The sequence below is a fragment of the Suillus bovinus genome (genome assembly GCF_016758785.1).
Source record: "Suillus bovinus strain UH-Sbo-P2 chromosome Unknown EDB93scaffold_53, whole genome shotgun sequence".
NCBI classification, from domain to species: domain Eukaryota; kingdom Fungi; phylum Basidiomycota; class Agaricomycetes; order Boletales; family Suillaceae; genus Suillus; species Suillus bovinus.
Window position 1 is genome coordinate 1 of NW_024542109.1, and position 15,765 is coordinate 15,765.

The window sequence follows — 15,765 nt, forward strand, 5'->3', positions numbered from 1 at the left end:
CTTCACGTCGCTGCTCCTCCAGGTGCGTGGATCTCCTAATTACCTTTTATGATCGAGTCGTTGATGTTCCGCACCTCAGGACACCTACCAGACCATTTTGAATGGGTATGCACCTCTACATCCTACTGTGTATTCCTACTAATAATACACAAAACGTACATTCACGCGCAGTTTCCAATTCCTGACCCTTGCAACCCTTGCCACGCACATGCACCTCCATCTCTGGCAGACGAACCGACCCGCACACGGCTCTAGCGCCCCCTTGAGTGTTCCAATGTCCAACCTGTTATTTGTAAATTTTACAGATGAAATTTCCGCAGAAGTAGTCGACTAGCGCTAGTTGTGGGTGGCCGCATTTGCGAAGGCGTTAACGTTGGCGCATACGCCATAATGGTGCGTCTTGAGAGTCGAGTATGAAGCTGGATTTGACTTTTGCGACTTCGAGTTCTTGAAGAGATTTTATTGAATAAACAAAAAGGGCTGGTCGCATTCATATACCACGTTGGACAGGCATACTAAGTGTAATTTCTTGGTCTTGCTATCGGATCATTACCGTCGTTTAGAGGTTGAGTAGGGTTTGCTGTGATTCAACCTTCCGCACACGCCGTAGAAGCAATGACACATTACATTAGTTTGCGACTGAAGTATTTCAATATGCCTTGTTGCTTATTGATAAAAGTCCGCATGTACTATGGTTGGTTTGCTGCGTTTTTCAGGGCAGTTTGCGTTGTTTGGTTTTCACAAATAAATAGTCAAAGTGAGTGTTCCTGCTTAGGTCGCTCGGGACCAACTTGAAGGCGAAGTACATTTTTGTCACCACAGGATGTATCCGTTCATCCGAAGAGGTTGAGCCTCCCTACTAAGTAACACAGGGCAGTGCTAACAAGTTGCAGAAATTACCTCAAATCAGGACCCCGAAAAACGACGAACGAGTAAGTACTAGTCCTGGAGGGCAGTTGATCTCTTAAATCAGAGTTCTGAAAGTTCTTTTAGGTCCCTCCGAGGTCTTCACGTTTCAAGTCACCATAATGGATGAAACTTTGAGCTTCAGACTCGGACGCTTGACAAATTAGGCCAGTACAATGAGTGTGGCATGTGGTGTGTTTCCGAATCAATCTTTGCGCTTCATCTTGACCAAACCTATGTAAGTTATATATAGTCCGAGTCACCGGGTGTGTTCTGCATTTGTCGTGTAGTTTGATCAAAGACAGAACAACGTATGTGCCTCAGAATAAAGCATGATTATTGCTGAAACTACTGCCTCAGGCATCGGACTCCAGGTGCACCTGTCCCTTTCATCAGGTTGCTCCCCAGCCAGTACATACAGTAAATCACGATGTTGAAACACCCGGTGACCATGATCGAAGCATTGATTTCAAATTCGAATGATGACCTCCTGCTGATGTTTACACTGCCATCTTGATGGGTCCGTGGCTCATTCACCATAAAAGCTAAGAAGGTGCATAGTGTGTGTGAGAGACGCATTTTTTGACCTCTAGATGGAGTATTCGGCTGAAGACATAGCAGCAGCGAGGAGCTTACAGTTCACTGCGGTGTGTCTCCTTTGCCAATACGAGGGCGAATCATAACTGATAAGTCATGCACCATCAGTACATATTCAGTGCGTACTGTCTGAACCCCATATTCTTTCTTCTGACATAGTTCAGCGTCGATGGCTGCATTCTGGGTAGGCGTATTCTCATATATCTATGTCCGCTGTCAAACTCGCTTATCCAGATCTATGATTATGCATGCTCACTTCATGAAGAGGTAATACACTTGTTCTATGATACTCTTCGGTTTTGATATTGACGATATGCTGTGCAAAGTGGGCATTTCTGCTTCGATCACGTTGGTGCAAGATGAAAAGCCTATATATTGTTACGCGATACCTCCCCTTCATCCTTCTCGCCACGAATCTATATCGTGCGTTCTGCTCCCAGACACATCACCCCGATAATTAATCAATACTTGTTTTTCAGTGTGCTTTGCCTCCAATGAGAACATAGATGTATGTGATGCGGTCAAAAGTTAATGAGAACGACTGACTTAATGCATGACTTTGTCAGGAATTTCAGGTGGTGTCGACAGTTCGATCAGGTACGTGCATGGTACATCCATGTATGCACGTCCTTGTCAAAGGCTACTACTTTCATCTGACAGGTCTGGGCATTGTCATAGTCATTGTCTCTGAATGTATCTCTCGTTACCCTATATCATTTGTGTTTCTGATGTGTTTCATCCAGGCTTTTTCATCCTGAGAACATATGTGCTCTGGGACAGAAATAGAATATTGCTCGCGGCCATGCTGTCTACCTTTCTCGTGAGTTCCTAGTCTATTACCATACCCAAGCTAGTGGTAAATGCATCAGCCAGACTTTTATCATAGTATCCTTTGGTGTTACCTTCGCCAATTGCATCCCCGCAGCATGTACTTGTCCCTCTGGCGTTCCACGACCACTAAGACATTCACTTTCACAGATGTGACTAGCGCGATCCCGGGAATCACGGGGTACTACCTGATTTCGGCCGGTTTCCTGTACTTCATACCACTTGTTCTCCTTTTCGTGTTCGAACTGGGTGGGTAACCAGAAGTATATATATGTACAAACATTCGCTCATAGGTGTTATCCCCAGGACTCGTGATCCTCACACTCATACACGCCATGCAAAAATGGCAGGAAAACCAAAGCCGTCGGTACCTTGTCCTGCTGAACCATAACATATCATATTATGCATGCGGTCTTCGTGAGTTAACACTTGTATGCGCTGTTTTTCTGTACTCATCTATGATCATATCGTTTCGTGAAGTGTTCTCAATAGGGAACATCTTCACATTGCTGCTCCTCCAGGTGTGTGATTCTATCAAATACTTCTTTACTAAGTCGTTAATGCTCTGCGTCCCAGTACTCCTACCACATTGGGTTGTTTCAGTATGTACCTCCACATCATGCCCCAAATTCCTACTAACAATACCCAAAATATAAACCTATGTATAGCTTCCAGTTTATCATGCATGCATTCCTCGCCACACACATGCACCTCCATCTCTGGCAGGCGAGCCAACATCCGCATGGCTCTACTGACGCCGTCATGCATATTTCAATGTCGGACATTTCATTTGCAAATATCGCAACATGATGTCTTATCCTGTTCCTTCTTCAATGAAGTTCATGGAGCGAGCCTTGGACCGCACAAGGTTATTGGTGTGGGCTCGGTAGAAGACTTCGTCTCGTGCTTAATTTATAGGATGAGTCTGCAGCGGGTCGGGAGGAGCATTCAGATGTTCTTGGTCTATTTTTTGTATCCTTTTTTATTGTCCTGTGAGATGGGGCTCTATGATGTGCATTATCGTACTTTATTGTATATATCTATCGTATGTGTGGTCCAAGCGGATGCAAGGACACTAGTGCCATCTTAAAGCGTCTGTATACTAATGTATGGCTTGGTCTTCTTCCGCTTAGCGCTACCTCTCTCTCCTTCTCCTTATTAGGCGCTACTTGTACTAGTAGCAACATGGCCAAACAACTCAGACATAGTATCCGAGCTCCCATCGTCCTTCATTTCTTCTCATTTCCTACACAAATAAATAAGAAGACTCCAAACTTATGCCATGACAACGGAGATTCAAGCAAGAGAGAGGGACTCGGAGAAAACGCACAAAGGGAACACAACGACAGCCTTGAGCTCAATTCATGCCGACAAACCTTTATAGTCTGTTGAACCGGCAAACAAGCCGCCATGCCATGATCGAGACGGCCATTTTCCCAGACCCTTGTCTAGAGTACAGGAATAGTTACTTATTAGGTGCGTTCCGCGTTCATTGTGTAGTTTGACCAAAAAGAAAACAATGCATGTACCTTGAAATACAGCATGAGTCTTGGGGAAATTACTGCCTCGGGCATCGGAGTGCAACTGTATCTTTCATCAAGTCGTTCCATGGCCGGTGCATCCAGTGAATCATGATGGTTAAACGCTCCATCACGACCACAACAAGCCGAATTATATCGCGACGATTCCCAGTATTTACACTGCTACCTTGTCGGGTCATTCATAAGAGCTAAGAAGGCGCGTGCTACGTTTTTGGAACAGATTTTTTGACTTCTAGATGGAGTATTCGACTGATGATATCGCAGCAGCGAAGAGCTTGCAGTTTGCTACGGTGCGTTTCGTTGTCAATATCAGGGCGACTTATAATTGACGATTCATGTACCATCAGTACATACACAGTATGTGCTACAGTCTGAACCTCATTTTCGTTGACCTAATGCAGTTCAGCGTCGATGGCTACATTTTGGGTGGGCTTATTTTGATATATTCACATCCGTTGTCAAACTCACTTATCCAGATTTATGATTATATATCTTCACTAAAAGAAGAGGTAATACACCTATTCTACGGCACACCTCGGTTTTGGTATTCACAATGTGCTGTACAAAGTGGACATTTTTGCGTCGATCGCACTGGAACAAGATGAAAGTCCTGTATATCGTTACACGATACCTCCCTTTTATCCTTCTCGCCACGGATCTATATAGTGCGTTCCGCTCTAGCGCACACGACCCTAATGATGAATTAACACTTATTTTTCAGTGAGCTTCATCTCGAATGGGAACACAGTTGTATGTGATGCGGTGAAGAGTTAATGAGAATGAACGGCTTACTATATGACTTCGCCAGGGATGTCAGGCATTGGGCGATATTAGCTTAGGTATGTGTATGGTGCATCCATCTATGCACAGCCTAGCTGAAGGCGACCTCCTCTTTCACACAGGAATCGGCATGCTAATAGTCATTTGCTCCGAGTGTATCTCTCTTTCCTTGTCAAGATATGTATGCTCCTGATCCGATTCATCTAGGTTTCTTCATCCTCAGGACATATGTGCTCTGGAACCAAAATAGAATTTTGCTTGCAGCCATGGGGTCCACTTTTTTTGTGAGTTTCCGATCCACTCACCATATCCAAGCTAGTGGTAGATGCATCAGTCAGTCTTTTCTCGTAGCATCCTTCAGCATTGCTTTCACCACTACTGTCCCTGCAGCACGTACGTGCTTTCATCTTCCCTCTGGTATTCCACAATTTCTGAAGCATTCTGTTCACTTTCATAGATGCGACCAGCGCGATCCCGGGAATCACAGGGTGCTACCGGAGTTCGACCGGTCACCAGCTCTTCATTCCATTTCTTTTCCTTTCCGTTTTCGAACTGGGTGAGTGACGAGCAGCATATATACCTGCAAACATGCACTGACAGGCGCTCTCCTCAGGACTCATGATACTTACCCTCATATGCGCCATACAGAGCTGGTGGAGAAACGAAAGCCGTCTGTTCGTTGTCCTAGTGAACCATAATGTATCCTATTATGCATGCGGTTTTCGTGAGTTAACATTCGTATATGCCGTATTTTTGTGTTCATTTTCTTTCCTAAAGTATTCTCAGTGACGAACATATTCACAATGCTGTTCCTTCAGGTGCTTGAATCTTTCATATGTTTCATATTTATGATCTGGTTGTTGATGTTCCCCGCCTCAGGACTCCTATCAGACCATTTTGGACGGGTATGAACCTCCACATCTACCTACTAACAATACCTGAAACGTAGACCCACGTGCAGTTTACAGTTTATGATCCTTGCAATCCTCGCCACGCGCATGCACCTCCATCTTTGGCAGAGGAACCAGCGTAGGCAGAAGTCTAGCGCCAGTATTCCAATGTCCGACCTGCCAATTGTCAATTTCAGAGATAGAATGTCTACGGGAGTAGTGGACTAGCACTATTTGGGGATGGTCGCCTTCGTGAAGGCGTTGGCATCGGCGCATATGCCATGCTGTTGTGCCCTAGAATTTGGGTATGAAACCGAATTTGACTTCTGCGACTTCGAGTTCCTGAAGACATGTAAACTAATTTATAAAACAAATAAACAGGGCTGGTTCACCATGTTGAACAGGTAGTGTATCGACTTTCTTGATCTTGCTATCGGATACCGTCGTTCAGATGTTGAGTGTGGTCTGGTATACTTGACCTTCTTCATATGTCGTATAAGCAATGTTGCTCGTCAGTTTGCGACTGAAGTCTTAGGTATTATTTGCTCATCGATAAAAGTCCGTGTATAGGGCTGGTTTGACAAATTCAAATTGAGAAGTTCGGATGGCATCAAATACCATGTTGACCAGGAAATCGTTTGGACGAAGACTAAAGTCTTCTGAGTACGGGAGCCTCTTGTTGAACGCCAAATATTCTGGTCATGGTTTACCGTCTGCGATATTAGTTGAATTCATGGCTTAGACGAACGACTACCTGATATGATAATTAGTCACGCTGTGGGGAGGACCTTAGTGTCTTGAACTACTCGGTCACACAGCTCTCGGTTCGCCCCAACATAAGATAAATTCAACTAGCTTGGTACGACATCCGACTCAGCAATTGCAATTTCAAATGACCTTAATGTTGCCTTAATGAGTATCTTAAACCGTTGCGGGGTTTCTTTCTAACACCCATGTCCAAATGCTGCGGCGAAGTTGCTTGTCTACTACTGCTCCAAGAAGGCTTTTACATTTCTATGGATACAACACTCGCTTTCCCCGGTTTATCATGATCGTCGTATATCCGCGACGATGGAATAGGCCACCCCGAGGATTTCCACACCGGCAGAGAGCAGCAGACATAATGTCGCCCATATCCTGCAATTCTGTCAACGTTTCTCGAAATTGCTGGATCCAAGGCATAGAATCACAGATACCTCTCAATTTACTAGTGAGTCTTGGCTCGCACTGCGAGTCCCCATACTCACTTCATTCTTGCTAAACCATGATGTTTTGTAAGTTCAAGGCGCATGATCATGCACTTCACCACTTACATCACGACTATCGACGCTATATAATCAAATACCATCGAAAGATACTAGGGAGCTCGCTATGAACAGAAGACGTTATCCTGAAGACTCATCACAGTAGGCACCCAGGCGGGAAGAGTCGAAGGAGGGTCCAGTCAAACGGAATTGAAGCTTTGTCCATTCTGCTCATGAGTTGGAATTCAAGGGTTCTTGGGGCGGATTTTGTCGTAATCCAGTAAGACGCACGCCAGACTTCGAATGAAAAGCGTATGGTGGCCGGTACGTCTTATTTGATACTCAACAGGATATGCGCCAATTTATAAAGTATGATGATTGACAGTCAGACTCATCCGCCGACATGTACCAAACCTATCTCAAGCCATCTATGACTCCAAGCTTCCACGGTACGTTACATTGGTCTTTCTGTTAGTCCAACAAGCATGGCTGACGTTTCATTTCAGCCAACACGCGCGGCACCTACTGCTCCGTCACCCCTCAGTCGTACAGAAAACTTCTGGGGGAAACTCTAAACTTGCAGACCCCGTCGAGCACTACGGCATGTAACCCATTCCAGAGGATGTCTCGCATCCCTACGTTCTCTTGTTCTCAAACACCTGAAGGATCATTCGGATGGAAGACCTCGGAAAATCGAGCTCACCTCCATCTACAGAGGTTTCCGATATCACTACTTTTCAATTTCAATTAGATAGGTAGGGAAGAGGAAATTCTGTCGTTTCCGTCGTATTCTGATTGTTCATTGTAGTTCATGTCTTTACCAATGCTCTTATTCGACATCAGTTGTTGTATAATCATTGTGCTTTATTGTACAGACGAATGAACAGTTCAAGGTGGAATTGATTGCCTAATGCAGGGAGATAGACGCCGTGTGTAACTGTTGTGTCATTAGCCACACGAGCCCTCGCTTCGTATTTGTTCGCTGTTATCTCTCGCCGCGATCTCGTTCTGTACCACAGTACAGCTTTCATCATAAGCCAGATCACCTCTACTTCAGGACGCACACTAAGATCTTCACATGGCAACCATCGACGCTCAGGTCCTCAGGGAAATGATTAAACAATTTCGAGTTCTGATCATGGGAAGAGCAAACGCAGGGAAAACGTCCATCCTTCACAAGGTCTGCAATACCACGGATGGACCAGAAATTTACGATACCAAAGGACACAAGGTACGATCGATGATCTATGCGATGCATGGGTTTATCGCTGATCAATTATGGATAGATCGATACAGCCCTCGTGGAAGCATCGATCAAGGTGAGTGCACCATTCTCCCTGCAGACATTCATATGCTGAAAGACGATCAGCGTGGAAATCACGACATCAGAAACGAGATGGTGTTCAAAAGTAATCCCACCTTCGTCTTCCACGACTCATGCGGTTTCGAAGCGGGTTCTGAAGAAGAATTTGAGGACATGAAGAGTTTCATCTCGGAACGGGCAAAGGCAACAAAATTGGAGGAACGACTCCATGCTATTTGGTAAGTGGCTCCCTTCTGACATTCAGCGCTTATTGACTTCCATCAGGTTCTGTATTCCAATGGACGATCATTGTCGAACGTTTCAGCGGGCGGAGGAAAAATTCTTCTCCGAGTGCGACACCGGGCACAGCGAGTTTTCAGTATATTTTCCTATGCTTTGCTCGGACTAAATGACTCGTTTTCAGTTCCCGTGGTCGTGATATTCACCAAATTGGACGCTTTACGTCCAATCGCATTCGGAGAACTCAAGAAGGAACTGAAAGGGGCACCAGTAGGAGAATGCTTAAAAGGGATTCCTCAACGGGTCGAGGAATTGTTCATGAAGACAGGTGTCTTGGATCGCTTATACGATTCCAAAAATCGTGCTCGTCCCAAGTCTCATGTGCGCTTGGAGAGTAAGTGATTCAGACTGACTCATGCCACATTGAAGTTGACATACTTTCGCCATCCTAGATATGCAGAAACCAAATACGGACTGCAACATTCTACTGGAACACACCACTCTAGCATTAGACAATGAAGAATTGCAACTGTGCTTGATATCGACACAGCAATCGAACCTGGAGCTTTGCATCAAGTGTGCCGTTACGTGAGTCGCACAGTTGCAAGTCAACTATTTTATGTCCAGCATCATCTAGATCTCTCGTCAACGATGCGCATCAGCAATCTGGGCCAGTCGATTATGACGTCCATCTGTATAACATGGCTAAGTGGTTTCCACATTTAAAAGTAAGACGAACATTGATTCAGTCTGATGATGCCCTGGTAAAACTCATGACTGGTAAATATCGAAGCGCTGAAACTGTAGACAGTCTGATATTTATTCCTTGATTGTAGTTGTCCGTCGTTAACAGCTGGTAAGCTGGTGGTTTACCAAGGTCAAACAGTATGAACAACGCTGATTGCTTGCTTTTATTCGCCCGTCTGCAGCGGGTAAGTGGCTTGATGGTTTCGAGTCCTCGACCGATGCTCATGATCCCCATCCCATGCTGCTGCTCGTCTGTTGACAGTATGTAAGTGGCTCGATGGTTTCGAGTCCTCGACCGATGCTCATGATACCCATCCCTTGCTGCTGCTCGTCTGTTGACAGTCGGTAAGTGGCTTGATGGTTTCTAGTCCTCGACCGATGCTCATGATCCCCCATCCCTTGCTGCTGCCCGCCTGTTGACAGAACGTAAGTGGCTTGATGGTTTCGAGTTCTCAACCGATGCTCATGATCCCCATCCCTTGCTGCTGCTCGTCTGTTGACAGTATGTAAGTGGCTTGATGGTTTCGAGTCCTCGACCGATGCTCATGATCCCCATCCCTTGCTGCTGCTCGTCTGTTGACAGGAAGTAAGTGGCTTGATGATTTCGAGTCCTCGACCGATGCTCATGATCCCCATCCCTTGCTGCTGCTCGTCTGTTGACAGGCTGTAAGTGGCTTGATGGTTTCGAGTTCTCGACCGATGCTCATGATCCCCATCCCTTGCTGCTGCTCGTCTGTTGACAGGCTGTAAGTGGCTTGATGGTTTCGAGTTCTCGACCGATGCTCATGATCCCCATCCCTTGCTGCTGCTCGTCTGTTGACAGTGGGTAAGTGGCTTGATGGTTTCGAGTCCTCGACCGATGCTCATGATCCCCATCCCTTGCTGCTGCTCGTCTGTTGACAGGACGTAAGTGGCTTGATGGTTTCGAGTCCTCGACCGATGCTCATGATCCCCATCCCTTGCTGCTGCTCGTCTGTTGACAGGCTGTAAGTGGCTTGATGGTTTCGAGTCCTCGACCGATGCTCATGATCCCCATCCCTTGCTGCTGCTCGTCTGTTGACAGGACGTAAGTGGCTTGATGGTTTCGAGTCCTCGACCGATGCTCATGATCCCCATCCCTTGCTGCTGCTCGTCTGTTGACAGTATGTAAGTGGCTTGATGGTTTCGAGTCCTCGACCGATGCTCATGGTCCCCATCCCTTGCTGCTGCTCGTCTGTTGACAGTATGTAAGTGGCTTGATGGTTTCGAGTCCTCGACCGATGCTCATGATACCCATCCCTTGCTGCTGCTCGTCTGTTGACAGTCGGTAAGTGGCTTGATGGTTTCGAGTCCTCGACAGATGCTCATGATCCCATCCCTTCCTGCTGCTCCCTTGTTGACAGAAAGTAAGTGGCTTGATGGTTTCGAGTCCTCGACCGATGCTCATGATCCCCATCCCTTGCTGCTGCTCGTCTGTTGACAGGACGTAAGTGGCTTGATGGTTTCGAGTCCTCGACCGATGCTCATGATCCCCATCCCTTGCTGCTGCTCGTCTGTTGACAGGCTGTAAGTGGCTTGATGGTTTCGAGTTCTCGACCGATGCTCATGATCCCCATCCCTTGCTGCTGCTCGTCTGTTGACAGGACGTAAGTGGCTTGATGGTTTCGAGTCCTCGACCGATGCTCATGATCCCCATCCCTTGCTGCTGCTCGTCTGTTGACAGGCTGTAAGTGGCTTGATGGTTTCGAGTTCTCGACCGATGCTCATGATCCCCATCCCTTGCTGCTGCTCGTCTGTTGACAGTATGTAAGTGGCTTGATGGTTTCGAGTCCTCGACCGATGCTCATGGTCCCCATCCCTTGCTGCTGCTCGTCTGTTGACAGTATGTAAGTGGCTTGATGGTTTCGAGTCCTCGACCGATGCTCATGATACCCATCCCTTGCTGCTGCTCGTCTGTTGACAGTCGGTAAGTGGCTTGATGGTTTCGAGTCCTCGACAGATGCTCATGATCCCATCCCTTCCTGCTGCTCCCTTGTTGACAGAAAGTAAGTGGCTTGATGGTTTCGAGTCCTCGACCGATTCTCATGATCCCTATTCCTTGCTGCTGCTGCACGCTTGTTGACAGAAAGTAAGTACCTTCCTTTTTTCTTGCTTTCTATAATCCATGTGCAGCATTCTGACATCTTCCTGCTCTTTTTTTGGCAGGTGGTATGTGTCTTGATCATATCTTCTATTGAAATAATATAAATAATTTAACTCGTGTTGATAGCCCGATGTGAGCTTCTATTCTATCTGACGTGTGGAATCACGATTGCTCATATAATGCATAGTTCGTTGAGTGCCCCTCCCTGATGGCTTATTTTTCATATTCACATACCTTGCATATTCTCTTGCCCCACACAGAATGTGAGTCGTTCTACCCTCATATTGTGAAGTATTAAATGCGTTGATCATTTTGACTGTTTCTTTCACCTGTAGGATGTGAGTTTATTTCAATCGCTGAAGAATTCTAGCCGTATAATCTCTTGTATTTATGATGTGTTCGCAGAATGTGTGTAAATCATGTCCTGTCTGGATCCTATATTACTCCACTGACAAACAATCTTATTGAATCAGCTTGTACGTCCATGGATGGTACATCTTCACCGTCACGTAGTGGTGCTCATGTAGTTCCAACTCTTGACAGTTTGTAAGTTACCTGCGCACACCTGTCATCGTCCACAATCTGGTGGTTGATCGTTTACAACTGTCACGGGTCACCAAATAGAATGTGCGTCTCTGCTCTTAACCAAATGTCAACGTGTCACCTCATGATTCTTACATTCCCTTTCCGCAGGATGCAAGTACTTTTCTCTATGGGGTTGATTCTGATGCACATACCTTCAACCTGTTGCCAGGCCAGGACCAAGATAATTGACGTTTTTCGCGTCCTTCAGCCTTTGGTAGGTTAATTTTGCTCTGCATTGATCCTCAGCGCTGTAAGATTGTGCAACAGGCTGCGAAGAGGTCATTGTTTACTGCTGCTACACACAGAATCATTCATACTGGAATTGGTTAGTTTCCCAGCGTATGATCAGTTGTAGTTCTTATAACAGGCAGCAGCTACTATAATCGTCCTTGAGTACTCTGCCTTTCTGCCGAACAATGCCTACGACAAGCCGGAGAGCGTCAAGTCTGCCGTAGACTATTACCTGAAATCTCCGATGGCCGCCGCTGTGGAGAAAGGAGCAAAAGAGATTTCTCGCTCCGGCTACGAGAAAGAGGAACTCGGGAGAAAGATTCTTGACTTCATCCTTGAAAATCGCATGTGTACGTCCCTCGCTTCGTTGTGAACTAAGAATTCGAAATTCAACAACTACCCGCAGCAAAGGACTTGGCAGCACAGAAGTAGATGATTCTCGAGCCAAGTTTACCACCTCTTTCTGCGGTGTACCCATACTATGCGCTCCCGTTGTGTACGATACCAAGCACGCCAGCTTCGACTATCGAGTGGTGCGGACTGTGATGTATCCTTATTTCCAGCGCTCTTCCCCATGTTATGTACTATACTTGACACTTCAGCTTCAACTGCTGAACGCTGCAGATTGTATTGGGTTTTGACACCTAGTATTCGCATCTCATCGTATCGCGTTCTGTTTTGTACTATCTATACTCAGGTTTGCGGTCGTCAAATAATTGCTCTTCATTCTTATCTTCAATCATGAGAATTCGAGAACCGGTTTAGGTATACTTCAATGCTGAGGCGGACGGGTATGACGACTTATGTCGGGACTCGGGACAGCACGCCTGCCTGCGGGAGTAAGTCACGTAACGAATACCGTGGTACAGGATAAATCATCCAAGAGGCAATCACAGCACTGTATCATTGTCTCGAGGAAGGGGAAGATATCGGACAGAACGAGAAGTCGAGGTCCAAGTGATACGTCGAAATGAAAAGTCGAGTGAGAAATACAACGGGGGTACAGGAGCGGTCACAAATAACATATAAATGATAAGCACATCTTCCGGACGAGTATAATATTGAAAGAGGAGTGTGTGACATACCCAGCAAGCGCTTGCACTTTGCAAGGTTCCGTGCATAGAGTCTCAACCACAGCATTGATGATCATATTATGGGACGGCTTTTAACCATAGTTGCTTTCGGGAAATTTTTTGAGACCTGTGATGCATGAACGTTCGAGAACTAGCACAGCAACTTGAACTGTATGGTAGGCGTTTGGCTGCACTCGAAATTTGCATTGAAAAGAACAGCAATGTAATATAGTAACTTTCACAGACAATCACGTACGGTTTTGTACCATGCTGGGTTCCTACTTCGATCACTCTGAACCAAGGTAAAGGCCTTTCTATCGCTAGGTTGAACCTCTCTAGTACAAGGCAGGTAGAAATTACCTCAGGACCCCGAAAAGACGACGACCGAGTAAGTACTAGTACTGGAGGTCCCTCCGAGGTCTTCGCGTTTCAGGTGACGATAATGTATCAAACTTTGAACTTCAGAAGCTTCACAAATTGAGCTATCAAGGACCAGTGTGACACACGGCACGGTGTTTATACGGCCACCCTCAGGCTGATGGGTTTACAGCTCATTCTCATAAGAGCTAAGAAGACGAATGACGTGTGTGTTATTTTTTACCTCGATATGGAGTATTCGACTGACGATATTGCAGCAGCGAGGAGCTTACAGTTCGCTGCAGTATGTCTCTTTGTCAAATATAAGGACGAATCACAACTGACAGATCACGAATCATCAGTACATATTCAGTGCGTACGGTGCCCGTCTGAATCCCATCTTATTTGTCCTAACACAGTTCAGCATCAATAGCTACAATATGGGTATGTTTATTTTGATCTATCCACGTCCGCTCTCAAACTCGCTTATCCAGACCTATGATTATATATGTTCGCTTCATGAGGAGGTAATACGCTTCTTCCATGAGACATCTCGGCATTAATATTCACAATACGTTGTCCAAAGTGGACATTTCTACTTCAATCGCACTGGAGCAAGATGAAAATTCTGTATTTTGTCACACGATATCTCCCCTTTATCATTGTCGCCATGGATTTATATAGTGCGTTCCGCTTCAGCACGCATCGCCCGATGATGAACTAACACTTGTACTTCAGTGGGCTTTGCTCCGAATGAGAATCAAGCTGTAAGTGCTGCAGTGGAGAGCCAATGAGAATGAACGTCTCATCGCATGACTTCGCCAGGAATGCCGGGTGTTGGAAAATATCAATCCAGGTATGTGCGTGGTACATTCATGTATGAATATTCTTGCTGAAGGCTAGTACTTTCCTCTGACAGCTCTTGGCATTGTGATAATCATTTTCTCCGAATGTATCCCTCGTTCCCCTGTAATATGTGCGTTTCTGATCTGATTCATCCAGTTTTTTTTGTCCTCAGAACATATGTCCTCTGGAACCAAAATAAAATCTTGCTTGCAGCGATGCTGTCCACTTTGTTTGTGAGTTCTTAATCTGCTCACCATACTCAAGTTAGTGCTAGATACGTCATCCAGTGTTTGCTTGTAGCAATTTCCGCCATGATCTTTGCCACTGGCGTCCCCGCATCATGTGCTTGCTCTCACCTTCCCTCTAGCGTTCCACGACTACTGAAACATTCTGTTCACCTTCACAGATGCGACTAGCGCGATCCCGGGCATCACAGGGTGTTATCAGAGTTCGACCAGTTTCCTGTACTTCATCCCGTTCCTTCTTCTTTCTTTGTTCGAACTGTGTGAGTCACCAGGAGCATAGATATGTACGAACACGCGCTGACAAGTGTTCTCCCCAGTACTCATGATTCTCACGCTCATACGCGTCATGCAGGACTGGCGGACAAACGCCGGCCGTCTGTACGTTGTCCTGGTGAACCACAACATATCCTATTATGCATGCAGTTTCCGTGAGTTAACATTCTCATGCACCGTTTTTCCATACTCATTCATGATCATTCTCTTTCCTAAAGTGTTCTCAGTAGCGAACATCTTCGCATCGCTGCTCCTCCAAGTGCGTGATTCTATCAAATACTGTTTTACCGAGTCGCTAATGCTCTGCGTCCCAGTACTCCTACCACAGCGTGTTGTATGAGTATGTACCTCCACATCCTGCTGCGCATTCCTACTAACAATACTCGATGCGTACACCTACGTTCAGTTTCGAGTTCATTACCCTTGCAATCCTCGCCACGCGCATGCACCTCCATCTCTGGCAGACGAACCGACATCCACATGGCTCTACTAGCGATCACATGCATATTTCAATGTCTGAAATATCATTTGTAAATTCCACGGCATGATTTCTTATTCGGTGCCGCTCATGGAGTGGACTTGGTGGACTTCGTTATGTGCTTAGTTTATAGGATAAGTTTGTCGCGGGGTGCGAGGAGCATTCATATACAGAACTTCGACGAGGGGTTCGTTGTAAGGTACAGGGTGATGTGATACTGCTGCAGTCTAGTGCCAGCAGGCAAATACAATGTATCATGATGCATTTGTAGGTCAAAGATGGAAGCCTTCCAAGGTAGGAACAAATGCTGTATTGTAGTACCTAGAACACATCAGAATTCAGACTAAGACCGAGTGAGTACGGGTGAACCGCTACTAACTTACCATATGGGGGTTGTTATGGAAGCGAAAATGAATTCATCATGATGCAGCTCCGAGCAATTTCCATCAGTTGATATCTTTGAATACGTTGACTTGCAG

The 15,765-nt window shown here is 45.9% G+C and overlaps 4 protein-coding genes across 4 annotated transcripts; all 4 read left to right on the plus strand.

Annotated features, from left to right (window-relative positions):
- Positions 1-79: 79 nt before the first annotated feature.
- EDB93DRAFT_1106067 (uncharacterized protein) lies at positions 80-3,141 on the plus strand (the record flags this gene model as incomplete). The annotated part of the gene is made up of 19 exons (XM_041447570.1): positions 80-105; positions 172-276; positions 321-393; positions 873-932; positions 1,052-1,144; positions 1,197-1,217; positions 1,500-1,553; positions 1,738-1,770; positions 1,830-1,926; positions 1,983-2,011; positions 2,070-2,100; positions 2,164-2,196; positions 2,247-2,323; positions 2,377-2,431; positions 2,482-2,580; positions 2,638-2,748; positions 2,812-2,852; positions 2,908-2,933; positions 3,000-3,141. Coding segments are annotated over 19 exons (1,206 nt in total), but the record flags the coding sequence as incomplete, so codon positions are not given.
- A 638-nt stretch (positions 3,142-3,779) lies between these two features.
- EDB93DRAFT_695181 (uncharacterized protein) lies at positions 3,780-5,509 on the plus strand. The gene is made up of 12 exons (XM_041457125.1): positions 3,780-4,162; positions 4,220-4,229; positions 4,279-4,298; positions 4,349-4,381; positions 4,441-4,537; positions 4,594-4,622; positions 4,681-4,711; positions 4,775-4,807; positions 4,860-4,936; positions 4,991-5,208; positions 5,266-5,376; positions 5,430-5,509. The coding sequence occupies exons 1-11, from the start codon at positions 4,109-4,111 to the stop codon at positions 5,348-5,350; spliced, it is 687 nt and encodes a 228-aa protein (XP_041304990.1). The 5' UTR covers positions 3,780-4,108; the 3' UTR covers positions 5,351-5,376; positions 5,430-5,509.
- A 2,442-nt stretch (positions 5,510-7,951) lies between these two features.
- On the plus strand, positions 7,952-9,087 carry EDB93DRAFT_695447 (uncharacterized protein). Its single transcript, XM_041457126.1, has 7 exons — positions 7,952-8,017; positions 8,073-8,328; positions 8,375-8,457; positions 8,514-8,599; positions 8,654-8,723; positions 8,782-8,917; positions 8,992-9,087. The coding sequence occupies exons 2-7, from the start codon at positions 8,138-8,140 to the stop codon at positions 9,053-9,055; spliced, it is 630 nt and encodes a 209-aa protein (XP_041304991.1). The 5' UTR covers positions 7,952-8,017; positions 8,073-8,137; the 3' UTR covers positions 9,056-9,087.
- Positions 9,088-13,262: 4,175 nt separating this feature from the next.
- Positions 13,263-15,640, plus strand: EDB93DRAFT_696118 (uncharacterized protein). Its single transcript, XM_041457127.1, has 17 exons — positions 13,263-13,475; positions 13,553-13,672; positions 13,723-13,748; positions 13,807-13,816; positions 13,869-13,888; positions 13,939-13,971; positions 14,031-14,127; positions 14,183-14,211; positions 14,270-14,300; positions 14,364-14,396; positions 14,447-14,523; positions 14,578-14,632; positions 14,697-14,795; positions 14,853-14,963; positions 15,027-15,067; positions 15,123-15,148; positions 15,215-15,640. Exons 2-17 carry the CDS (start codon positions 13,666-13,668, stop codon positions 15,354-15,356), a joined length of 837 nt encoding a protein of 278 aa, XP_041304992.1. The 5' UTR covers positions 13,263-13,475; positions 13,553-13,665; the 3' UTR covers positions 15,357-15,640.
- Positions 15,641-15,765: the final 125 nt, after the last annotated feature.